Source organism: Dromiciops gliroides, chromosome 5 (assembly GCF_019393635.1).
Source record: "Dromiciops gliroides isolate mDroGli1 chromosome 5, mDroGli1.pri, whole genome shotgun sequence".
Classification (NCBI taxonomy): Eukaryota; Metazoa; Chordata; class Mammalia; order Microbiotheria; family Microbiotheriidae; genus Dromiciops; species Dromiciops gliroides.
The window spans coordinates 207765179-207792506 of NC_057865.1; the positions used below are offsets into that span (position 1 = coordinate 207765179).

General features: G+C 34.3%; 1 protein-coding gene across 2 annotated transcripts in view; it reads left to right on the forward strand.

Moving 5' to 3' along the window:
• Positions 1-27328, forward strand: part of LRRK2 (leucine rich repeat kinase 2) — a 200985-nt gene that overhangs the window by 38787 nt on the left and 134870 nt on the right. For both annotated transcript variants that reach the window (XM_043968574.1, XM_043968575.1), the window contains 8 exons: positions 4451-4557; positions 11503-11632; positions 13089-13213; positions 16860-16972; positions 18397-18541; positions 18949-19088; positions 23481-23612; positions 23694-23864. In XM_043968574.1, coding sequence (XP_043824509.1) covers positions 4451-4557; positions 11503-11632; positions 13089-13213; positions 16860-16972; positions 18397-18541; positions 18949-19088; positions 23481-23612; positions 23694-23864 — 1063 coding nt within the window. The remainder of the gene's footprint in view (positions 1-4450; positions 4558-11502; positions 11633-13088; positions 13214-16859; positions 16973-18396; positions 18542-18948; positions 19089-23480; positions 23613-23693; positions 23865-27328) is intronic.

The window sequence follows — 27328 nt, forward strand, 5'->3', positions numbered from 1 at the left end:
TTATTTTACTCAATGATCTCATTAACTCCTATGGATTCCTTTGGATTCAATTATCATGTCTATACTGATGATTATCAGATTTACTTATACAGCCCTAACCTCTGCTGACCTCTATTCTCACATCTTCAAATGCTTACTGCAGGGGGTGCAGCTAGGTGGCACAGTGGATAAAGCACCGGCCCTGGATTCAGGAGTACCTGAGTTCAAATCCAGCCTCAGACACTTGACACTTACCAGCTGTGTGACCCTGGGCAAGTCACTTAACCCCCATTGCCCTGCCAAAAAAAAAAATGCTTACTGCATGTCTCAAACTAGATGTCCAGTAAACTGAACTCATTATTTTTCTCCCCAAACTTCTCCATCCTCCAAACTTGCCAATGCCTATTGATTTCACCTTTTTAACGTTCAAATACTTCCCCTTCTCTCTTCTGATATTGCCACCATCCCAGTGTAGGCCCTTATCCCCTCATACCTGAACAGATGGCCTTCTGGACAGTTTGCCTGCCATAAGTCTATCTGCATTCCAACCCATAAGCCTCCACAGTCCTAAAGTGCAGGCTTGACCATGTCACCATTCCTATTCATTAAATTCCAATGACTCCTGTCACCCCCAGAATCAAAGATAAAATCCTCTATTTGGCATTTGAAGCCCTTCATAACCTACCCTGCTCTACCTTTCCAATTTTCTTAAATCTCCCAGGCCCAGCATAGTTCAGTGACACTGGGAGCCTCACTGCTGTTTCTCAGACAAGATGTTCCATCTCTCAGCTCTAAGCATTTTCAAAGGCTGTTCTTCATGTTGTTCATGTCTGGAATCTTCTCCTTCCTTGTCTCTGCCTCCTAGCTTCCCTGACTTCCTTCAAGTCAGTTAAAATACCACTTTCTACAGAAAGCCTTTCCCATTCCCTCTAAATTCTAGTGCCTTCCCTCTCTTCATTACTTCTTATTTATCCCTTGCTTAACTTGTTTATATCTAGTTGTTTTCATGTTGTCTCCCTCATTAAGGTTGTGAACTCCTTGAGGGCAAGGCATGTCTTTTACTTTTCTTCTTATCCCTAGCTCTAAGCACAGTGTATGGCACATAGTAGGTCCTTAACAAATACTTGTTGATTTCATATTGAAAACAGAAAATTAATGGCAAACATCATTTTTGAGATTGGCTAGATTTCTCCAATGTAATCTCTATTACCTCTGAATAAATCCTCTATTTAATATTTAATGGCCATTCTATCCTAACCCCTTCCAAACCTTTCCATTTGACTCCCTGTAATGAATTCTCTAATCCATCTACATTGGATGGCTTTTCCTCACACATGATACTTTATCTTCTAACATTCTCCCTCTTTACTTCCTAGCTTTTGGGGCTTTCCTCTTCTAAAATCTAGCCTTTCCAAGTTCTACCCATCTCCGCTCAGATCTGCTAGTAACTCTTCTCTTTGATTGACTTACATTAATCCTGTATATATCCTGTATGTACATAATGATTTGCATACTGTATTTCCCATTGAAATGTGTACTTTTTGAGTTCAGAGACCATTCTTTTGGCCTTTCTTTGTTTCCCAAATGCTTAGGGCAGGGCCTGGCACATAAGTGCTTAATAAATGTTTGTTGACTAACTAATCTGGAAGGGTGAATATATAGGTCCTTCAAAGCAATCTTCTTTTTTCCTTTCCTTTTACAAAGCTCCATAAATGCATATTTTAGAAAAATTAGATTTTTTTTTTCAGTGAACAAAAATTGTTTTTCTTTTTCTCTCCCTCTCTCTATTGTAAAACAAAACAAAACAAAAACCTTGTAATGAATATGTATAGTTAAACAAAAAATTTCCTGCATTGGCCTTATCCAAAAAATATGTGTCATTCTATACTAGAGTCTGTCATCACTGTCAGGGGAAGGGGATCATGCTTCATCATCATTGTTCTGTAATCATAGTTGTTTATTGTGTTGTGATAAGAATTCTAAAGGCTTTCAAAGTTGTTTATTTTTATAGTGTTGTTTTTGTTGTGTTTTTCTCACTTTCTAATGCAATGCCTACAGGTTTTACTAGGTTTCATTGAAACTGTTCCTTTCATTATTTTTTTGACACAATAGTGTTCCTTTTTTAGTAAACTATTCACCAATCAATGAGCATCCCCTTTAGTTTCCAATTTTTGCTACCACAAAAAAGTTGCTATAAATATATATATATATGTATATATATATATGTATACATATATAAATATTAACATATGGGTTCTTTTCTTTGATCATTTTGGTGTGTAAAGTAATGGTATTGTTTTGTCATTAGTTTAATAACTGTTAAAATGCAGTTCCAAATGCTTTCTAGAATGGCTAGACCAATTCACAACTCTACCACCAGAATATTTATTCACTTGTTTGCCTCATTTGTCATTTTCCTTCTTTGTCAGTTTTTTCAACTCGATAGTTATGAATTGGAGCCTTTAGAATTGCTTTAAATTTGAATTTTTCTAATTTTTAATGATTTGAACATTTTTTTCTTATGACTATTAGCTTTTATTTCTTACTCAAAATTCTTTTTTCATATTCTTTGTTCATGTACCAATTGGTAAATTATTGCTTTTTGTTTCTCTATCTCATTTATTTCAGTATGTCCCTCTCCTGCACTAACAATTAATTTTCCCTTAACAAAGATTAAGGGGCAGCTAGGTGGCCCAGTAGATAAAGCACCTCCTGGATTCAGGAGGACCTGAGTCCAAATCTGGCCTCAGACACTTGACACTTACTAGCTGTGTGACCCTGGGCAATTCACTTAACCCTCATTGCCCTGCAAGGAAAAAAAAAGAATAATAACAAAGATTAAAAAGAAAAAACAAATAGTATAGAAAAAAATTGATCATAGCAGGCAACATATACAGTATTTTGTACCCATAACCCTCCAATTGTTTGGTAAAAGGAAGGAGAGGTATTTTTTCCTCATCTTTTCTTTAGGGCCAATATTATCTTTTATAATTTTCAATTTAAATTTTTTGTTCTTTAGTTTTAGTTCTTTTAGTTGTCAGAGTGGTGTCAAACTCAAATAGGAAGGAGGGCCATTTATTAACACTATCTATTCTATTGTATTTTTATTTATCTTGTTTACTATTTCTCAATTATACTTTAATCTAGTTTGGGCCAACCTTGGGAGTTACTGAATATTCAGCAAACCTATTGTATATATATATATATATATATATATATATATATATATATATATATATATAAAATCTAGCTTTCAGTGGTTTTCTGAATTCCTTAAATTTATTCTTTTTGGTTTTTATCAAATGTAATAATGATCATGGCATATAATATGTGATATATAAATACTTATTCCCTTTCCCTTCCCTTGCTCCCCTTCATTTTTGCCAGTTTGCTATATGTGAAGTAAAACTTTTCTCATTGTGGTTTGGAGCAATTCGTGGTTTTTTGATTTTTTGTGTTTGGTTTTTTTTTTTTTTTTAGTAATTTTTGGTTCTTTTGAGAACTACTTGTTCATATATTTTAACCACATATATTGGGAACTGACTCTTGATTTTTAGATATATTTCTTTAATTCCCTATATGTTTTAATTTAATTAATTTTTTTTTAGTGCAATGAAGGTTAAGTACTTGCACAGGGTCACACAGCTAGTAAGTGTCTAGTGGCTGAGGCCATATTTGAACCCAGGTCCTCCTGAACCCAGGGCCAGTGCTTTATCCACTGTGCCACCTAGCTGCCCTGCCTATATGTTTTAAGCATCAAACCTTTATCAGAGAAGACCTCAGGGGTCATCTATTCCAGTCCTCTCATTTTACAAATAAGAAAACCGAAGCCCATAGAGCTTAAGTACATTGCCCGAGATCATTTTCTTTGTGCAAAAGCTTTTTAATTTTCTATCATCAAAATTGTTTTATATTTCTTCCCCTTTTTTTCCTTGTTTGATGAAGTCTCCCACTAGCCATAGTTGTGAAAAATGTTTCCATCCATTTTTTACCAGTTTTTTAATGATACTTTTCTATTTGTCAAGTATTTGTTTGGAACTGTTCTGTAAGATGCTAATGTAAATTTTTCCAAAGACAATTGCTAACATAACTACTGATGCCTTTGTTGTGTAAACTTTCATTCTATCCCCATTTTTTATAAGAATTTCCCTTTAGTACCTTTTATTAACTGTACTTTTCTATTACCATTTGTATTTCCCTCCCTGCCTTATTCTCTCTTTAACTCTGTTCCTATTACTATTACCTTTTTTTACACTGTATGCTCAGAATCATTGTTGAAGGGATAGTTGAAAAAAATGCTTATTTCCTCTTTTGCCTTATGGTTTCTATCTCAATATCAAATAGTCCCAGTGGAAATATTACTAATATTGCTTATACATAATCTATTATTTTTTTTAACATTTTAAAATAGAGAAAAATTTAAACAATCTTTAAAAGTTATTGTTAATTTTTAAAATTGCATTTGAAAAAGGTATCCAGTGCATCGGGAAATGCTACTTGCAATGCTGATGCATTCTTCATCAAAAGAAGTATTTCAGGCGGCTGCTAATGCGTTGTCAACTCTATCAGAACAAAATGGTAAGGCATAACTTACAAAGAAAAGTTTTTATGTCATTAATTTTTAATTTTATTTTTTAATGTAACTTTTATTTTAGTTAGACTTTTGTTAGTTAAAAAACATTAATTTTCTCCTGTCTCCTCCCTGCCTTGAAAATAAAGAAATATAAAACTCATCTAATATATATTCATAGTCAAGAAAAACACATTATCACATTGATTCTGTCCTAAAATTATTATCTCTTCCTGTACCTTGAGTCCATCACCTGTCAGGAAGTGGATAGTATGCTATCCATTGGGTTGCTCAGTGTTCTTAAGTATTTGCTTCAGGTTTTACTCTAGCCCTGTTTTAAATATGTATGAATATTTGTGTGTGTCTCTTGTAAATATCAAATGTTGGATTTTGATTTCTAATTCTTTTTTACTGTCTATTTACATTTAAAGGGTGAGTTGATCCCGTTCTCATTCATGTTTATGAATTGTATATTGCTCTCCATTCTACGCTTCTATATTTTTCCTTTTCTTTGTTTCTGACACCATCTTTATGAAAATCAGGATCGTGAGAGAGAAGTGTGCTCAACTCCAGTGTTCTAGGTTTTGTGTCATCTGCCTTGCTTCCCTGACCCTCTTTTCTTTCCCTAACCCAAAGCCCAATTACAAGTTCTTATCCTTTTTTATTTTTTAAGCCTCTCTTCACTATTAATCCTTTGTTAGACTTTCTTTTGTTTAGGATCAGTCCCTTTCTTAATATGTCTTCCTTATCCCTATCTCTTTTTCCCATCCTTCCTTATCGAGTGAAATACTTTTCTATTCCCAACCATGTGCATGTGTTTTCTTCCCCCTGACCATTTAAATTTTTGGAATAGAGTTTTACTTGTACACTTTGTTATATAATTTTCCCCAACCTTCCTCTCACTTGCTTCCCTAGTATATTCCTATTCTTCTACATCCTTCTTCATCAACACATAACAAAATCATTCTCAGGTCTTTTGTCTTATTAGACTCCCTCATTAAGAAAGAATATGTGTGTGATCCCATAATAGAATGTAAATAGTTTATCCTTGTTTATTTCCTTAGTTCAGTCATTTCTACCTTAAAAAAACATTTCTCTTGACTCCTATGTTTATATTTCAGCTGGGTGGTGCAATGGATAGAGCACCAGATCTGGAGGAAGGAAGACCTGAATTCAGATCTGGCCTCAGATTCTTACTAGCTGTGTGACTCTGGGCAAGTCATGTAACCTCTACTTGTCTTAGTTACCTCATCACTAAAATGGGCATAATCCTTGCATCTATCAAATGAGCTAATTTTAAGGTGCTTAGAACACAATAAGCACTTTATAAATGTTATTTATATTTAGCTTTGGTCTTTTTATCAGGAATATTTTCAAATCCTCTATTTTATTAAAGGCCCATTTTTTCCCCTGTAGAATTATACTTAGTTTTACTGGGTAAATTATTTTTGGCTATAATGCTATATTTGTCTGTATCCTTGGAATAATGCATTTTAAGCTCTCCACTCCTTTATAGTGGTAGTTGTCAAACTGTGTGTGATCCTGACTGTGGTTCTTTGATATTTAGATTTTTTCTCTTTGGCAGCATGTAATATTTTTTCTTTGATCTGGAACCACTAGATTTTGGCTATAATGTTCCTAGGAGTTTTCACTCGGGGTTTCTTTTAGGAGTTGATTGGTAAAATTCTTTCTTTTCTCATTTTGCTCTCTGGTTTTAAGGCATCTGGGCAGTTTTCAATTAAGATTTCTTGAAATATGATGTCTAGGCTCTTTTTTGTTGTTGTTTCTTTCAGGTAGACTAATAATTCATAAGATTTTTCTCTGCTATCTCTTTTCTAGGGAAGTTATTACAATGAAATATCTTATATTTTCTTCTATTTATTCAGGTTTTTTTTGCTTAATTTCAGTTTAGGAGATAGAGGGCTGGGCCTGGAGTCAGGAAGACCTGGCCTAAAGTTGAATCTCAGACACTCACCCAGCTGTGTGACCCTGGGCAAGCCACTTAAGTTTCCTTAGGTGTAAAATGGTGATAATAATAGTACTTACCTTGCAGGGTTATTGTAAGGATCAGATAACAATGTGATATTTGTCAAGGCACTTAGCACATTTCCTTAGTCACAATGGGCAGGTATTGTATAATTATTTCCTTCTCTTCTCCCCTTCCCACCTCACCACATTCTCTCATGGATTCATTAGCTTCCGTTTTGTCTAATCCAATTTTCAGAAAGTTTGTTGCTTAAGAAAGGTTATGTACTTCTTGTGCGAAGCTGTTTTTTCAATTCTTTCTTAGCTATTTATTTTCCATTTTTTCTCTCTAAAACTTTCATTTCATGTATTAAAAATGTATTAATCTTTTTTTCCAAATTACCATAGATAACAGGAGTATGACCAATCTATAATCTTAATCCTACTCCATCAAAACTGATTCTTCAATAAATTCTGTTATTTGGTCATCAGTACTTGGTTTTTTTTAATTTAATTTAATTATAAGGATATATATACTTATATATATATATATATATATATATATATATATATATATATATATATATAAGGATAGTTTTCAACATTTGTTTACACTGGATTTTTAGTTCTAAATTTTTCTTTTCTCCTCCCTCCCTTCCCTCCCGCCTCCCCAAGATGGAAAGCAGTCTGATATAGGTTGTATATGTACAGTCACATAAAACATATTTCTACATTAGTGATCTTGTAAAAGAAGAATCAGAGCACAAAGGAAAAAACTCAAACAAGAAGGAAAAAAAAAACCAGTCTAAAAGTAGAAACAGTGTGATTCAATCTGCATTCATAATTCACAGTTCTTTTTTCTGGATGTTGAGAATATTTTCTATCATGAGTTCTTTGAAACTGTTTTGGATTGTTGCACTGCTGAGAAGAGCCAAATCTATCCCCATTGTTCATCACACAATGTTGCTGTTACCGTGTATAATGTTCTCCTGGTTCTGCTCATCTCACTCATCATCAGTTCATGCAAGTCCTTCCAGGCTTTTCTGAAATCTGTCTGCTCATCATTTCTTATAGCACAATAGAATTCCATTACATTCATATACCACAACTTGTTCAGCCATTCCCCAGTTGATGGGCAACCCCTCAATTTCCAATTCCTTGCCACCACAAAGAGAGTAGCTATAAATATTTTTGTACATGTGGGTCCTTTTCCCTTTTTTATGATCTCTTTGGAAAAAAGACCCAAAAGCGGTATTGCTGGATCAAAGGGTATGCACAGCTTTATAGCCCTTTGGGCATAATTCCAAATTGCTCTCCAAAATGGTTGGATCAGTTCACAGCTCCACCAACAATCCAGTTTTTCCACACCTTCTCTAACATTTATTATTTTCCTTTTTTGTCATATTAGCCAATCTGATAGGTGTCAGGTGGTACCTCAGAGTTGTTTTAATTTGCATCTCTCTAAACAATAGTGATTTAGAGCATTTTTTCATATGGGAATGGATAGCTTTGATTTCTTCATCAGAAAACTGCCTGTTCATATCCTTTTACCATTTCTCAAATGGAGAATGACTTGGATTCTTATAAATTTGATTGACTTCTCTATATAGCTTAGATATGAGACCTTTATCAGAAGTACTGGCCATAAAAATTGCTTCCCACCTTTCTGCATCCCCTCTAACAAAATGTATTAATCTTTTTTTTTTTTTTGGTGAGGTAATTGGGGTTAATTGCCTAGAGTCACACAGCTAGTAAGTATTAAGTGTCTGAGGCCAGATTTGAACTCAGGTCCTGCTGACTTCAAGGCCGGTGCTCTATCCACTGCGCCACCTAGCTGCCCCAAAATGTATTAATCTTAAAAAAGGAACAAACAAAAAAACCTTTTGCCTTATCTTTTCCAGCATCTAGTTGAACTTATACTCAAGCTGTTTTTCTTTGAGGCATTGCTTCTAGTTGTTTTGTAGTCATTCTCTTTCTGGATTTGTGTTGTGAGCATCTCATTCACCATGATAGTTCTTTTATAATTTGCTCATTCCACCAGACCACTTCCTGATTTAAGACTATAATATAGTTGAGCTCTTTGTATTTCTGGCTTGAACTTGTGCATTATCCCATGAGTTTCTTGGGATATTGAGTATTGTGCTTTTCAAGAATATCCAGGACAGTTAAATCTGTGGACCTGCAAGCTTTCAGTACTCCCAAAGTGATCTTAACCAGGGGAAAGCCTGCATTCTTTGGTTATGATCAACATATCTATGGGCTTGCCCCAGGTTGGAGTTACAATAGACTGCTGCTGCACTCAATCACTTAGCCAGTTCTGCTGGTTCAAAGTGTCAGAACTATAGGCTACTCTTTGACCTCTATTCTAACCATGAATTTGTTCCTTGCTTCTGAACTTGTTCTTAGATCAGTACACATCTTAGGGCCTAAGACCCTCTCCTTATCCTGGAATCCATTCTTAGATATTTATAGTGCTATTTCAGTAAGTCTTTTCAATTTGTTTCTAGAAATGCATAGATTTGATCATACCTCTCTTCTCAGAAACCTTCAGTGGCTCTCTACACATGACCAGATATGGCATTTAAGATACTTTTTGATATGGTTCTCATCTACATATCCACCTTCATTTCATGGCATTCTTCATGCACTTTATACTACTTTTTTTTTGGCAAACTTTCTTACCCTTTCCTGCCCCAGTACCTTTGCTCACTCAGTTTTCCTTGTCTAGAGCATTACTTCCTATTGACATCATTCTTGTGCTTCAAGGCTCAACTCAAATACATAATATTTCTGAGTGCTTCATTCAGATGTTACTCTTTTTTCTATTTTCTTTAATCACTTTTATGTACTTATTTTCCACTTTGCATTAAAGTTGTGTTTCTTTCTTACCTCACCCCTCACTGTAAGCTCTTTGAGGGCTGGGATGGAGGAAACAAGCATTTATTAAGTGCCTTACAAATATCATCCTATTTGATTCTTATAATAACCTTTTGAGGCAGGTACTGTTATTATCACTTTTTTTTACATTTGAGGAAACTAAAACAGACAGAAATTAAGTGACTTGCCCATGGTCACACAGCTAGTAAGCTTCTGAGACCAGATTTTAATTCAGGTCTTCCTTACTCTAGGCCCAGTGCTCTTTCCTCCAGGCCACTTGCCATCTTTGTATTTCCATATCCTGGGATGATGGTGGTTAATAAATATCTATTGAACTGAAATTATTATAACTCTATTACCTAAAAGAGTAAAACCAAATTAGCTTATGAATAAAAATTTTAAATTCTAAATTTATTATCTTTAACAGAGTTAATAACTTGAAGAAATGGAAATGTGTTTGGATTCGGTGTTAAGAAATTAAGTTTTTTCAATTAAGAATAATTTCTGGCAGCTAGGTGACGCAGTGGATAAAGCACTGGCCCTGGATTCAGGAGGTCCTGAATTCAGATGCAGCCTCAGACACTTGATACTTACTAGCTGTGTGACCCTAGGCAAGTCATTTAACCCCCATTGCCCTGCAAAAAAACATGATGATAATAATAATAATGAGAAGAATTTCAACCTCCCCCACTGCCACAGAACTCACTACCAGCAGTTGAAAAATAAAAGAAAAAGAAAACCTTTGTGACGTAATATCATTAATAAAAACAAATTTTTATTTTGTTCATGTCCAAAGTTATATGACTCATTCTACATCTTGTATCTATCATCTTTTGGTTAGGAGATGGATAACATGCTTCTTATGGGTCTTTTAGAATTGTGGCTGGTTCTTGCATTGATTAGAGTTCTTAAGTCTTTCAAAGCTATGGTTTCTGTATAAATTATTCTCTTAGTTCTCTTCATTTCGCTCAGTGCATACAAGCTTTCTTAGGTCTATCTCAAAACCAATTTTTTCATTATTTCTTAGTCTAATAGTATGCCATTAATTTGTTTAACATTCACCAGTTAATGGGTACTCCCAACATTTATTGTTTTTTGGCAGTATGAAAGGTGCTATTTTGTGCATATTAGTGCTTTTCCTCTTTCTTTTTTCTTTTTGAACTTTTTGCCTACTGGTAGTATTGCTGGATCAAACTGTATGCCACTTTTATTCGCTTTTGGAGCATAACTCCAAATTACTTTCCAGAATAGCTGGACCAATTAATTACTCCACCAGTGGTGCATTAATATGCCTGTTTTTCCCATAACAATAAATACAACAGTATTTATCATTTCACTTTTTTGTCATTTTTGCCAACCTGATGGACACGAGGCAAATCCTCAGAATTGCTTAAATTTGCATTTCTCTAATTCTCCAATTTGGAGCATTTTTTTTTCCTATTTGGCTGTTGGTAGCTTAGATTTCTTTTTGAGAGTTCCCTGTTCATATCTGTTGACTATTTCTCAATTGGGGAATGATTGCTATTTTTTATAGTTCTATAGCTTGAAAGAGAGACATTTATTAAAGAAACTTATTATAATGCTTTTTCCCTAGTTAGCTATTTCCTTTCTAATTTTAGCTGCACTGGTTTTGTTTGTACAAAACCTTTTTAATTTTATATAATCCTATTTTCCTATTTTATCCAGTTGTCCCTAAACTCTTCTCCTATCTATAAACTTGAATGGAAATTTCTTTCTTGTTTCTTTTTTCCTTGTTGGGTTAGCTAGTGAGTTCAGGATAGGTTCATGGTTTTTCTTTCACTAATCTTCTTTTGAATTCTGGTTGTCCTAGATCATTGGGACAGCAGAAGTTGCTTTGTCCGTGGTACATAATTTCTGTTTTGAAAAGGTTTGAGAGCTTATGGGAATCAGAAAAAATGTTTTGTTCTCCATCTTGTTTGTCAGGTGACCTAGAAGTTTTTATTTTAGAGTAACTGGTAATAATAGCCAAATTATACAAGTAAATCTGTATTATTCTATTTTTCCTATTAATTTGGATTATGTGATACATTCTTTTGTCAAATGTTTACAGAAAAATATTTTCATTCTGCAAATAATATGTTATCTTATAGTTAATATCAGAAAAGCCCTGTTGTCAAAAGGAATATACTGGAATGTGCTGCTATTAATGATCAAGCATATACACTTCCCTGAAGTGGCTGAAAGTGGATGTAAAATGTTAAATCATCTTTTGAAAGAAAGGTAATGCAGATTTATGGAGATAATGAATGTACCTGATTTTGGATCAGGTAGAATTTTGTTTTAAGATGTTTTTAATAATTTCAAAAATTTGAAGGTTAAAACTTTTTCTGGAGAAATATGGACCTATGTCTGTTAATTTTGTGGCACTTCAGGAATAGAATGCACTCCATTTCTAGGATTTTAGAATTCCTACTTAAAATTTCAACTTTTATTCATAGGTGCTAGATTTTAGGGGGGGAAATTTTTAAATTGCATTTATAGAAAGTACCTACCTATATTTCAAACTGTTTATTAAGTGATGATAACTAGCTTTTTAAAAGTACTTTAAAGTTTACTATGCATATTATATATTATATAATTTATTTGATCCAGTGGTACTAGAGAAATAGATACAAGCAAGGGAGAAATCTACCTAGTTGTTTCTCTTCTGTAGCAACCTACCAGTTGACTACAATTCAAACCCATAGGTAGGGCTCCTTAACATTTTTGATCTACCATACAAAGTACTGAATTTTAATACTTCTTAAAATACATAAAGAAGATAGGAAAAAAGTTACTGGGATAGGAGTAATTTCCAAATTAGTTGTCTGTGTGCTAACACACCAGATTAGAAGACATCAAATTGCAGTTACTATAGCTGTAATCTAATTATTTAATCAATACTTATGAATGAGAAATGGAGGTGCAAAATTGCTTTACAATTATGCATAAAAGAGCCCCTGAAATGATTTTCAGTTTCAGGAATCAGGAATCCATGTGTAACTTTAAATTATTTTAGCTGGAAATTTAGGCAATATTAATTACTCAAAATTCCTTTATAAGCAAGATTTAATTTTTGCTAATACTACTAAAAGCAGTACAGATGGATTTCCATTAGTTTTTAGGAATATTTGTTTTTATAGAATTCTTGATTCTTGATTTATTCTTACCAAATAAATGTTTTCTTTTCTGGTTGGTCATATTTCAGCTATTTTTTAAATTCTGGGATGCATTATTACATTCCATTGAGGAAAATATCTAGATATAATATGTTATATATGACAATTTTATGTATGGAGAAGAAATTAATATGTGTAGCCTAAAAAAATCTATCATGTGGCAATAATGAGCTCTAGTTATATGGCACACAGGATAGTATCCTTTTCTTCTAGGAGACGACAATTTTATATATATGTATACACACACATACACACACACACACACATATAAATTTAATAAGAACATGGGAAACTTCATTGACTTTGGTACATTAACACATTAACCCACAATTTAGGGTGCTGTTAAATTTCTTATATTCAGGCTTAAAGATTAACTTCATGATTTTCCAAGGTTCACTGTATACAATTTAAATTGAATTAAAATTCTGCATAACATTCTTCTCTCATGATGTTTTGAATGTGTAGATGTGCTATGTAGTATTCACTTTTTATCATTTATTTAAATTCCATGTCTTCAGTAACCTTCACCTAGATGTAATGACATCGGTGACATCTAACATAATAAAAGTTATGAAAAATCATAAAACCTCATCAACAGTGCAGCTGGAGGCATTTCGAACTATTTTACATATTATTGCCCCAGGTAAGTGATAGAATTGGTTTTGTTTGCCAGGGATAATGGGAGAAGATGACTAGCTAGTCTGATTTCTGACTTATTAAGTAATCTCATGTTTTAAAGGTCTAATTTTTGTAGAACCAAACAAAATTCATGCCTCTATACCAGCAGTAAAAAAGTAGATAAAGGTCAGCGATACTTAGAGGACCATTTAAAAAAGAAATTACATTCATATAAAGTAATGTGATCAGTGAGCTTTGATATTGAGAAACTTCCAATGCTGATATTGTCATTGTGCAGCACATTTTTAGAATTCTTTTGAAATTGCCTTCACCTTTAGAAGACCGAAGATGAATTATACTATCCACTTCATGCCAGAAAATTGATAAGACCAGATAGTCCAAAATGAGACATGAAATTTTGGACTTGGCCACTGTGGGAATTTGTTTTGTTGGATTATCCATGTTTGTTAAGAGTTTTGTTTCTTTTTCCCTTCCCTCCTCTCTACTGATTGGTAGAAGGGAAGGGCAGTGAGATGGGGAGAGAAAATAAATTAAATATTAAAAAAGACACTTTTTAGGGGCAGCTAGGCGGTGCCGTGGATAGAGCACCGGCCCTGGAATCAGGAGTACCTGAGTTCAAATCCGGCCTCAGACCCTTGACACTTACTAGCTGTGTGACCCTGGGCAAGTCACTTAACCCCAATTGCCTCACTTAAAAAAAAAAAAAGAAAAGAAACCTTTTAAAAATTACTTTTGGCATCTGCAGGCACATTCTTTCAGATATCCTCAACTGTTAGTAATAACTTCTTTGAAGACTAGATTGGATTTCTCCAGACAAAAAACATTCTTAGTGAAATTTGGTAAATAAGATGAGTAATCAAGTTAGGAATCTGTCGGAGTTTATAAACCAAGTTATAATTAAAACACAAGTAGTGATTTTCTTTTTAAAATTTTTCTTTTTATGGGCATCAGATGTTTTGAGCATAGTCAGCATAATTGAAATAATATATGTCCTCCTGTGGTAACTATTTGAAAGGTTAGCATTTGTAGATTTGTATGTTTTAGTATGTATCTTTCCTGCAAGAGAAAGAACTTTCATTTGGCAGAATGGGGAGGCCTCTCTTGCCTCTCCTCAGCTTAAAAGAAAGCTCTGGGTGTGAGCACAATAACTTTTTGGCTGGTAATCTTCATAAACTTTGATTCTTTCTCTGGAAGTTCCTGTTTTCTACCATTTTTATTGCCCTTTTTCTCTGTTTCAAGTAGGGGTCAGTTCTCTATAGGCTATCTCTGGCATACCAGTTTACTGAACTAGTTTTATGGTATTGTGTTGAAACTTCTCATTTTTAGATCCCTCCATTTCAGCCTTGTAGACTTTATTTATTTGCCTATTTTTAGGATCCACCGCTAATAGTTTCCTTACCAGACCTCTCACTATAACCTCACCAAGTTGTTTTTGCCTGGTTGGTTTTGCTACCTATGCTTTCATCTGAACAGATCTCACTTTGTCCTTAAGGATGGTTTAAAACCCTAGAGGAGGCATGGCTTCCTTTTCCTAGCAGTATAGGTGGGAGAAGGTAATATGTTTGTTTGTTTTTAAAACATTGTCACCTTTTGTATATTTACAGACACATCCATAAATATGGGAACATTTAATATTGATATTATACATGACTGAGTGCCACAATCTCAACTAGGCAATATAAGTTATACAAGGTCCTTTATTCATCTGGTATACTCTCCACAGCAGTTCTCCCAAAACCTTTTCTCTCTTCAAAAGCCTTTTCTCATTCAGAAGATGTAAAATTTGCTACTTTATTAAGAGAATTAAAGGCTTCCCTTTTGTTTTTCATATCGGCTTTATGTCTCAAAACCTGTCTTCATACCTTCTTTCCTCTTTAATCTCAGAGTATGCGATGGCCTCCTTCTGCCTAAAACGATCTCTTCTACTTATATCTTTGATTGTATCCTCCTTTGTCTCCTCTGGTACTTTGCTTTATTGACTTTTTCCTTTCTTCCTTTCCTTTTTTTTTTTTTCATATTCAGTCTCTTTCCCTACTCTCCTTTACCTTATTTACAAAGATGCCTTTTTCTATCCTAAAATAACTTTATCTTGATTTGCTATTGTCGTAAAGGTGTCCTCCTATTTCTCTCTACTTCTTAACTACCAAATCTGATACTAGACCTTTTCTAATTTTTTGTTTTTATTGGACTTAATGATGCTTTTAACTATCTCTTCTTGATATTCTTTCCTCTCTTTGTTATTGTGATGCTGTGTTCTCCTGGTTATCTTTCTACCTTGACTGTCATCCCTCCACACCTTTGGAAGATTTATATTCTTAATTCTTTGGAGTATCTCATTAGGTTTTATCTTTGTACTTTTCCCTCTATTTTCTCCATACATTTCATATAGTTTAGTGGTTTCCTTTGTGTATCTCTGAAATTTATATTGCAACTCCCAAACCTATCCTGGAGCCTCTAAATATATTTTTATCTGTCTGTTAAAATCTCCACCTGAATGCCTCACTGGGATTTTCAACTTCTCATGTCCAAAATTCAACTCAAAATCTCCCCATAAACATCCCTGCCAAAATCAAAAATTTCTTCACCTGGTCTGTATTAGGTTATGATAGAGAATAGCTACATGGCACAATGGATAGAGTGTTGGGCCTGGAGTCAGGAAGACAATTCATATCTGGCTTCAAAGGGACTAGCTGTGTGACCTCATTTTCCTCATCTGTAAAATGAGCTGTAGAAGGAAATGGCAAACCACTTCAGTATCTTTGCCAAGAAAACCCCAAATGGGGTCACAGAGAGTCGAACAGCAATTACTACAACTAGGAATTTAATGAAATATTTTTGAAATGGTTATTATCTGAATATTCATTAAAAAGGGAGACTGTCATCAGTCAGTGTAGAAGATTATAGCATTTGCCATGCCTTGTTTCATAAGGTTGCTCATTATGAAATAAATTGAATTAAGATGGGGTTTATCCATAAAGAATTATCATCACACTCTTGGGTTTTGCAAGTACTATCAGTTATCAGTGATTTGTTATCTATTGCACATCTGACTTCTAATTTTTTTATGTTGTTTGCACAATGCTATAATATAGTCAAATGTAGACTCTTTTTTTCTGTAATTAAATTACTTTCATTAGCCTCTTCACTAAAATTAAGGTGGTACTGTATTTTTTTTCTGTCATCACCACATTTTACATTTTCTTTTCTACGGCATCTAATTGTACCCTTCTCACATACCACATCTTATGTCTGACCATCCCTTGCCTGTCAGAAATTCATGACTGTATTTTCTCTTAAATAGTGTAGTACTGGTTGAAGTGATTTTAGTTCCTTAATCTCAGCCTGCCGTGTTACTGAAAACAAACAACAACAACAACAACAACAAAAAGATCATATTTTATCAGAGAATTAGTGTTTTAGGGGGTTTTTTTGCCCTTCGTTTGTATTCAGCAACTCTTTACATAGACTATTCAGTCCTTATTTCATACTTTGTCTTATAGTATTAGATTATGTAAATTCTTTACAAGTTTTCTTCTGAGTATCAAAAAGTCCAACAGATAACTTAGAGTTTACTAAATGCATATACTAAATAGAAGTCTATTCAATTTTTAAATCCCCCCCAAACAAGTAATTTTTTCCTTTGTGTTTAGAATCAAAGAAGGAACCTGAGGAAGATGCTTTATTAAATATAAATCTAAAAGTGGTTAAAAACCAGTGCCTATTGAATGACGTTCACAAACTGGTTCTAGGTGCTTTAAATAAGGTATGTTTAGAAATTCATTATCCTAGAGGCAGCTAGATTGCACAGTGGATAAAGCACCAACCCTGGATGCAGGAGGACCTGAGTTCAAATCTGGCCTCAGACACTTGACACTTACTATCTGTGTGACCCTGAGCAAGTCACTTAACCCTCATTATCCCAAAAAATAAATAAATAAATACATGAAATTCATCATTGTTTTTTATAGTATCCCAACAATAAATGTAACTAAAATATTCTTATTTAGGTTCCCCCTAGAATTAAAGATTAATTATACTTTTATTCTTGTTACTAACATTATTAATAGCCAGTAGAAGTGATGTTGTTTTATAGTGCTGGCAAGACTATTAGATTTTATTACCTGTAATTTAATTTATAATCCTATATGAGCATCAGGGTATAGTGGATAGAGAAATTACCCTCCTGAGTTATTGTTCCATTCAAGTTTTGCCTCTGATACACTTTAGCTCTGTGATCTCAAGCAAGTCATTTAATTTCCAAGTGCCACCAGTAGCTCTCTAAAACTAAGTTGCCAAATTGTTGCTGATTAATGGAAGGAGTTTCCATACTGAGAATTTCTTTATGTATATATAATCATAATTTCAGTGATAATTGTGTGTATATATATATATATATATATATATCACACATATGACTGTGATTTTTTTTGTGAAATGTCATGGAACCAATTATAATGAAATATAGTTTTAACAAGTTTCATGAATTCAAAGTTAAGAACACTATTTTAGAGATACTGTTGTGAATAATTTTTCTTTTTTTTTTTGTGGGGCAATTGGGGTTAAGTGACTTGCCCAGGGTCACACAGCTAGTAAGTGTTAAGTATCTGAGGCCGGATTTGAACTCAGGTACTCCTGAATCCAGGGCCGGCGCTCTATTCACTGCGCCACCTAGCTGCCCCTGTTGTGAATAATTTTATTCTTAATTTGTGAAAACTATGAACATAAGTATTCATTCAGTAGTATAAGGACAAGGACTGTTTGTATGCAGAGATTGATTGGATATAATTCTCCTTCCTAAATATAGGAGTTTAATGGATTGCTTTTTATCCCAAATAACATGTTAACTTTGGAATTTTAGTGTGATAAAAATGTTTTGCTTACTTACTAATGTAAATATATTTTAAAGAATAAAAAACAACCTAGAACTTCAAAGACAAGTTTTAAATTTGAATATAAAGATGATAATATGTAACATTATGAGAGTAACAGGTCCTCTTAGGAAACTATAATTATAATATTGTTATTAAAAACATATTTATTTAAATAATTATTAAAATTTATTAAATGAATCAAGAATTGTATATTTGCCCATGTTGTTTTGATAATACCTGTAGCTATAGGATGAGAAGAAATTCTTAATTTTGAATGAGCCTATTAAAAATCCTTTTTCTTCTTTGAAATTTTTAGTTTATTGGAAATCCTGGAATTCAAATATGTGGATTAAAAATAATTTCTTCTTTAGCAAATTGTTCTGGTGCATTAGAAATGTTTTCTCAACAAGGGGCCCTTGATTCAGTACTTCATACACTACAGATGTATCCAGATGACAGAGGTCAGTAGAAATATGTTTATTAAGTATGTAAGATTAACAATAGCTTAGCATGGTTCAATATTCTATCCTATTTTGTTCAGCGTTTTAAAAAAACATTACTTTCTTTTAAAAATAAGCAAACACATATACACACAAAAGTGTTGCTCTGGGGGAGAGTTGAGAGGTTATAAAATGAAGGGTGTGGAATATTGCATATACTGTTAGGCATGGTTGGTATGTTCATTCGTTTTGCTGAAGTATTTTTTTCCCTCTATTTTTAAATCTCTGCAAATGGGGAAGGGGGAAGGAATATCTTATGGAAAAATGGTGCAAAAACAAAATGCAGTGATAGAAATAAGATATATATTTTTGCCTTCTTAGTTTGAGAGCCATTATTGATTGCTATGTTCACTTTTTCTTTCTCTCAGTAATTCAGTGCCTGGGTTTGAGTCTACTAGGATGTTTGATTACAAAAAAGAATTTGTGTACAGAAACGCAGGATCTGCTTGCAAATATTCTGGTTTCCAGCTTACAACGATTTAAGGATGTTGTTGAAGTACAGATAAGTGTATGTGAATTATTTTAAAGCAAATTTAAGAGTATGTATACTTTTCTTTTTATAGCAGCTTTTTCAACTACATTGACCTAAGATGGTTATCTCCTGGATACATTCACAAAATCAGCATGTTTAGCATACTTCAGCAGTATAAACATTAAGGCAGATTTTGCCATAAACATTTTTAAAGCAAGCACTTGGTATAATAATATAATTTGTTTATTAAAACAAACTCTATTAAAAAAAACAAATAATACAGTTTTAGGGTATAATTATTTTAGAACAAACACAAACCATAAAGAACAAATCCTTAAGTTGCTTCTTCCATCATTTTGGTGGACAGAGGAACAGGCCTGGAGCCAGGAAGAGTCATATTCCTGAGATCAAATCTGGCCTCAGACAATAACTAGTTGTGTCATCCTGGGCAAATCACTTAACCGTGTTCATCTGCAAAATGAGCTGGAAAAGAAAATGGAAAACCAGTCTAGTATGTTTGCTAAGAAAACCCCAAATGGGGTCATGAAGAGTCCAACATAACTGAAAAATGAGTGAACAACAATAGCCCTTAAAAAATCCAAAGCAAAAAAACCCCTCATACCCAAGGTATACTTGATATTAAAAAATCCCAGTATTTTTCCTCAGCTCATGTTTCTCATGAACCTTGTTTGACTTTTTTCTCTTAACCATTAGAGTTACCAGATAGATATCTTTTAATCATATGATGTCATGTAGCTAATATCCATTTATTCTAAATTTTTTATTCATAAGGAATCTTCTTGCAACCTTTTCTTGTTAGAGGAAAATAAGTAAAACATAATTCTCATTATAACTTCATAGTTTTGGTATAGAATTGAGCTAACTAAATTAAAGAAAGGACTTAACATCTTAGGAATTAAAAAGAAATGTGAGATGGGACTTTCTTTTTTCTTTCCTTTTTTAATATTTTATTTTTTCCCAATTGCATTTAAAAATAATTTCCAACATTCATTTAAAAAAATGTTGAGTTCCAAATTCTCTCTCTTCTTCCCTGCCTCCCTCCCTCCTTGGGACGATAAACAATTTGATATAGATTGTATAAGTGCTATCATGTAAAACATTTTCATATTTGTCATGTTTTTAAAGAAAACACAACAAAAAAACCTGTTACAAAATGAAGAAAGTGAAAAAATAGCATGCCTTGATCTGCATTCAGACTCTGTCTGCAGGCAGACAGCATTATTCATCATGAATCTTGTGGAATTGTCTTAGATCATTATATTGCTGAGAAGAGCATTAACAGTTGATCATCATATGATATTGCTGTTACAGTGTAGATTGTTCTCCTAGTTCTGCTAACTTCATTCTGCATCAGTTTATGTAAATCTTTCCAGGTTTTTCTGAAATCATCTTGCTCATCATTTCTTCTGGCAAGATATTATTCCATCACAGTCACATACCAAAACTTGCTCAACTATTCCTCAATTGATGGACATCTCCTCAATTACCAATTCTTTGCCATCACAAAGAGAGTTGGTCTAAATAGGTCCTTCCTTCTCTTGCCCTGCCTTTTGTTAATCTCTTTGGAATAGAGACCTAGTAGCAGCATTGCTGGGTTAAAGTCTATGCTTACTTTTATATCCTTTTGGTTATAGTTCCAAATTGCTCTCCAAAATGGTTGGAGTAGTTCCCAACCCCACCAACAGTGTATTAGTGTCCCAATTTTCCCATATATCCATTTGTCTATTTCCTTTTCTGTCATATTAGCCAATCTGATAGGTACAAGGTGGTAGGTGGTTTCTCAGAGTTGTTTTAATTTGCGATTATCTAATCAATAGTGATGTAGTGTCTTTTTTCTTATAACTATAGATAGCTTTGATTTCTTTGACTGAAAATTGCCTGTTCATATCCTTTGACCATTTATCAATTGGTCAATGTCTTATGTTCTTATAAAATTAACTCTTTATATGCTTATATTTTGCATATTTTATTCTTATATGTTTTAATTATATATGTATATGTTCCTTCTATATTTATATTCTTATAAATTTGATTATATATCTGAGAAATTAGGAATTTATCTCAGACACTTGCTACAAAATAAAAAATTTTTCCCAGCTTTCTGCTTTCCTTCTGATTTTGACTGCATTGGTTTTGTTTATGCCAAAATTTTCAATTTAATATAATCAAAATTATCCACTTCATATGTGATGCAAGGTTACATTTAGCTAATCAAATGCCTGTCATTTACATTGCTTGGAAAGAATAATAAGTGCATTTGCAACTGTACCTCAGTTTATCTTTTTATCCTCAAAACAGATGAATCTCTTTACTAAGCTATTTTGAATTTGGGGGTGGTTTGGGAGTGAAATGCTTTGCATTTCATGCCTGAGGTCCCAGGATCAGCAGTTACTTTATTATGCCGATACCTCAGTAGCATTAGAATATACTCTTTGGGGTTTTTTTGTTTGTTTTTGTTTTGTTTTGGCTTTGTGGGACTATGAGGGTTAAGTGACTTGCCCAGGGTCAGGCAGCTAGTGTCAAGTGTCTGAGACTAAATTTGAACTCATGTCCTCCTGAATCTGAGGCCAGTGCTTTATCCACTGCACCACCTAGCTGCCTCCAGAATATATTCTTAATAAAATAGCTACCTGTTTTGCTTGCTTGCTTGTTACAAAATTATTGACTCTCAAAAATACAAGGAACTCTGAGGCCATCTAATCTAGGAAAACATACCTGACAAGGGAAATAATGGATTTTCTACCCTGCCTCATGTCTCTCCCCAATCTAATCCACCTTCTTCTTAACTGCCAAAGTGATCTTTCTGAAAATTAGGTCTGATCATGTCACTCACCACTGACCTCTCAAAAAAACTAATTACCTCAAAAAACTCATTACCTCCAAGATCCAATGTAAAATCTTATGTATAGTTTTTAAAGCTTTTTACAGCCTGGTTCCTTATTCTCTTTCACATCTATACTCCCAGCTGCATATTTTTTTTTAAATTAATAAAGTATTTTTTTCCCGTTACATGTAAAGATAGTTTTCAACTTTCGTTTATACAAGCTCTCCAATTTCAGATTTTTTCCTCCCTCCCCCCTCCCCTAGACAGCAGGCAGTCTGATATAGGTTATATATATATATATATATATATATATATATATATATATACACACATATATATATACACATATATATACATACATACATATGTATGTATGTATGTATGTATATGTATGTATATGTATGTATGTATATATATGTATGTATGTGTATATATATACACATAATAACATTAAACATATCTCTGCATTAGTCATGTTATAAGAGAAAAATCAGAGCAATGATGACAAACCTCAAAATAGATAAACATTAGCACCAAAAACAAAAGAAATAGTATGGTTCATTCAGCATCTATACTCCACAGTTCTTTTTTTTCCCTGGATTTGAAGATCCTCTTCCATCATGAGTCCCCTGGAACTCTTCTGTACCATTGCATTGGTGAGAAGAATATAGTCCATCACAGTAGGTCAACACACAATGTTGATGATACTGTGTACAATGTTCTTCTGGTTCTGCTCATCTCACTCATCATCAGCCCACACAAGACCTTCCAGGTTTCTCTGAACTCCATAGTATTCCATTGTATTCATATACCACAACTTGTCCAGCCATTCCCCAGTTGATGGGCATCCCCTCAACTTTCAATTCCTTGCCACCACATAAAGAGCACCAGCTGCATATTTTTTGATAAGGACACTGGCCATGTTTGTTACTCCTATGTGGCATTCCATGTCTTGACTCCATCATGCCCTTCCACTTCTCCAGAAAATACTCTTCCTCTACATTTCTGTCTCCTGGCTTACTTCAAAGTCAGTTTATATCCCACCTTCTACAAGAGGCCTTTTCTGTTCCCCATCTCCGCTTTGTCCATTAGTAAAATTCTACAGATGAAATATTTAACTCAGTCTTCAGTTTTGCAGCTGAATATTTAGTTGACAGGATATGTAGCTGCTGCAAAGCTCTATAATCATGAGATAATCAGAGCAAAAAAGGCAAATAATTTCTTAGTATTATAAAATAGTTTTGACTTTGTGGAACTCCTTGTCTCAGGGAGGTTGAGGTGTCTCTGGATCACATCTGAGAACTGATCTAGTCCATTACCCTAATTTTAGAGATGGGGGGAAATGACCCAGAGAGATGGTTTGCCAAGGTTATAGAAGTTACAATTTGAATAAAATAAAATAAAATATTATTTGACTAAAGTAAAAATAGTATTAATTGGAATATTGAAATTATGTGCAATAGTAGCTGTAGCTGTATAACTAAATGTAGTATCCTAAATTTTAAGTACAATTACCAAATTCTTTTTATTTTGTTCTTTTTGTCATTAGTTGTTTACTTCATCTTTGTGTGTCATATTTTCAGGGATTTAAAACAATTTTGGGAATACTTGAATTATCGTGTTGCTTTGCAAAGCTGCTGCTCAGTCATCATTCTTATGACTCACTAATTTTTTATCAGATGTCCAGGTGTTTCAATGAACAAACAGATCATCAGGTAAACATTTCTTCTTACTCTTGTGTTAAAGGTCATGGATTTATCTGTTCCCCAATTGCCATTTCTTTTCTTTCTTTTTAGTTTCAGCATCTTTGTTGCAAGTTCTTTGCCAAAATAACTTGTGATGATGATATTAAAAATGTACTATTGGCAAGAGCCTGTGAGGAGAACAATAGCATTATGGCTGAATGCCTTCTCCTTTTGGGAGCTGATATTAATAAAGTGACTGGAAAAACTTCTTTAATCTGCCAGGTAAATATTCAAATGGATACAATTATTCTGAAATAAAAACTGAAGTGGTGAGGCGGGAGTACATTCCAGTGATGGGGGACTGTCAGTACAAAAAGACAGAGAAAGTACCATTTATGAAGAGTAAGCAAGGAAAGTTTGCCTGAACTGCTGTGCATGGATGGAAATGATGAGGAATGAGGCTGTAAAAGTAGGTTGGGCTAAGGTTATTAAAAGCTTCAAATGATAAAGAAGAGAGTTAACATTTGATCTTGGAGGTAATAACTGGTGTTTATTGAGTAAGGTAGAGGTTTAATTATACTCACTCTTCATGAAAATCACTTTGTTAGCTGTTGGAAGGAGGAGAGATTGGAGTGAGGGGAGTTTGGAGGTAGGTAAACCAATTAGGGGACTATTGTAGTGTAGGCAAGAGATGAAAAGAGTCTGAGATAGGTGACAGTGAGCAGAGAGAGGGAAAAAGATGAGGTAGACATCATTGTTGTTCATCCTTTGTTCTCAAAGAGGACCAGTGACATCATGAGGGTGATATCTTGATTTGTGATGGTCGAGTATGCACAGAAAATATTCTATGAAGAGTCCAAGGGCCTAAAAGGCAATGACTATGTGATCTAATGAAAGTGGTCATTTTTCTTCTAGTAAAACACCTTCTAGCATCTAATCCTTATCATATATGATTCTTGTCAGTGACATTTGGAAAAACTTTTCAAAGGGGGCACACTCAAAGCAATGGAAGTCTTCCTGTGGTTCTTTTAATATTTCTTGAAAACCATTATTAGCCTGTCCATCCTCCAATCCCTCAACTTCTCAATTCTCTACCGTGACATTACCCTTGCACTAGCTATACTCTCCTGTATCCATCTTGACCCTTCCTTGGTAGTTCATCTCTACACTGGCTTCTCTTGAGTCTCCATTCTCTTTATCAGCCTTGTATCACTCTTATCACCTTTGTTCTTAAACAGGTAGTGCTGAACAAAGGTAGAGAAAAATCATAAAACCCTGCTCACTGGATCCACTATAAATTTATAATATATAACCTCAAATGGGCCCTTACTGCTGCTAGACAATCCTTCTGCACCTCCCTAAATCACTTCTATTTACCACAGAAGCTCTTCCAAACTTTTTCATCACTCCTCAGATTTCTCATGGTTCCTCTTGTCACTGGAAAACCAGATCTTAGATATCCCTCTATTAAAGAATTACTCGCCAAAAAAAAACAAAAAGAATTACTCACACACACAATCCAATCAGAGTTTAAAAAGTAAGAGACTTTAATTGGCACAAGGGGATATGGCCGGGGGAAGAGTTTAAGCTTCAACTGCTGCGGAGGAGCAGATTTATGGCATGTTCCTCAGTCAGCCAGAGGAAAGACAATGCTTTTCTATGAAACTGAAAAGTTACAACTGTTGGGGAGTGGGGGTGCTTGAAACAGTTGGGGCCATGAGATTATTGTCACTGCCTGGTCCTAGTCACATAATAAGAACATCTGGGTTCCAAAGAGACTCCGGCTATAAATTTCAAGGTGTGGGGGCAGCTAGGTGGCGAAGTGGATAGAGCACTGGCCCTGGAGTCAGGAGGACCTGAGTTCAAATCCAGCCTCAGACACTTAACACTAGCTGTGTGACCCTGGGCAAGTCACTTAACCCCAATTGCCTCACTTAAAAAAAAAAAATTTCAAGGTGCCTAATTTCTGGGTACTCTTGACACATCTGTTTCACTATCTGGTTGCCTAACTTTTCCAAGGGAAGAGTACCCTGTAACTGACCCCAGCAAGTTGATTAACCGTATTATTTATCACAGTCAAAGTGTCCTTCTCACAGTCAGAGTGTCCTCTAACTGGACCCAGGCCTAGTAGTGTTGTCACTACACTCTGATCCCATTCTCTCAACTGAGAACCTTGCCTCAGATTTAACTGAAACAATTAAGACCATTCTCCAAGAGCTCCTTCTCCTTTCCTCGTCCCACATCAGTCTGATGTCTTCTAATATTATCATTTCTTTTACCCCTGTTTCACATGAAAAGATGGCTCTTTTCCTTGTCAAGGCCAACCTCTCTACAAGCCAAAGTCATCCCATTCCATCCCATTCCATTTCATCCTCTCCAGCAGACTCTGTCCTCTTTGTTATCCCTACTTATATTCAAACTCTCCTTACCTACTAGCTGCTTCTCTGCCAACTTACAAACATTCCCATGTCTTCTCCATTTTAAAAACAAAAACAAAAAAATCATCCATCCCTGACAGTTGTCTCGTATGTCATTTGTGGCTAAACCCCTGAAGAAGTGCCTCTACTTCTCACTTTCTTCAACAGTTTAGCTTCAGACATCATGATTCAACTGAAACTGCTCTCTTTAAATCTAAATGGCCTTTTCACATCCCTCATCCTTGACCTCTCTGCAGCCTTTGATACTGTCAATCACATTCTACCTTGACACTCCATTCTTTGTTTTTTGTCATGACACTACTCTCTCCTGGCATCATGAAGATACGAGGACAAGATTTGGTTATGTATTGTAAAAAATTAAATATAGTTTTTATTTGCCTCCTACAAAAAATAATAAACCAATCAGAGAAATTAATTTTATAATATCTCCTACATTTTGTTTCTGTACCTGTCCTCCTACCAAAAACAATCAGAGAACATAATACCCTACAAGAAAACCCAGATCAAAGACAGGAAAAACATAATACCAATTTATTTTGTCCCAAGAAAAATTAAACATGATCATGCTGGAGACTCCTTCTTTTTGAGAGTATGTAAGGTTTTCTTTGCTCACTGGTGATGTCAAGTTTTATTAGCATGATACAAGTTAACCTAGAGAAAATACTATAACAGGCAGCTTAAAGACATAGGAAGGGTTTACCAAGAACAAAGATGCCTAGGTGTTTGCTAAGGAGAACAATAAGATCTATTTACTCGTGGGGAAAGAAGATAGTGAATGGGGACTTCTTAGTTGAAGTTTAGTCAAAAGAGGCATTTTGATTTGTTTGCTCTTTTCAGGAAAGAACTTAGTAAATAGGGACTTATATGCTAGCTGTCTGGGTTCAGCCTGAAGTTTTAGTCAAAGGACATTTTTCAGGGTCTCATAAAATTCATTTAGATAATAAGCCAGCTCCATCAAATCCAGATGATCCATACGTTCATATTATAATGAAGATTCACAAGACTATCAACCTGATAGTGCCCTCAATGGAAATAGGGATGTATAGAAGAGAAGTGGATTTTGGGGGGGAAATAATTTAATTTTGGACACCGTGAGTTATTAGATATCCATTTTGAAATGTCCAGTAGGAAGTTGGTAATTATTTTTGTGTGATTAGAGTTTTGGCTTAGGGTACTGATATCTAAGGAGGTACCTTCCTAGGACCTCATTCTTCATGACTTTCTGAAAGCCTACCCAAATCTTCGAAGTGAACACCCCCAAATTGCCACCCCGCAAGGTTCAATTTCTGTGGTACTTCTTCTTCCAGG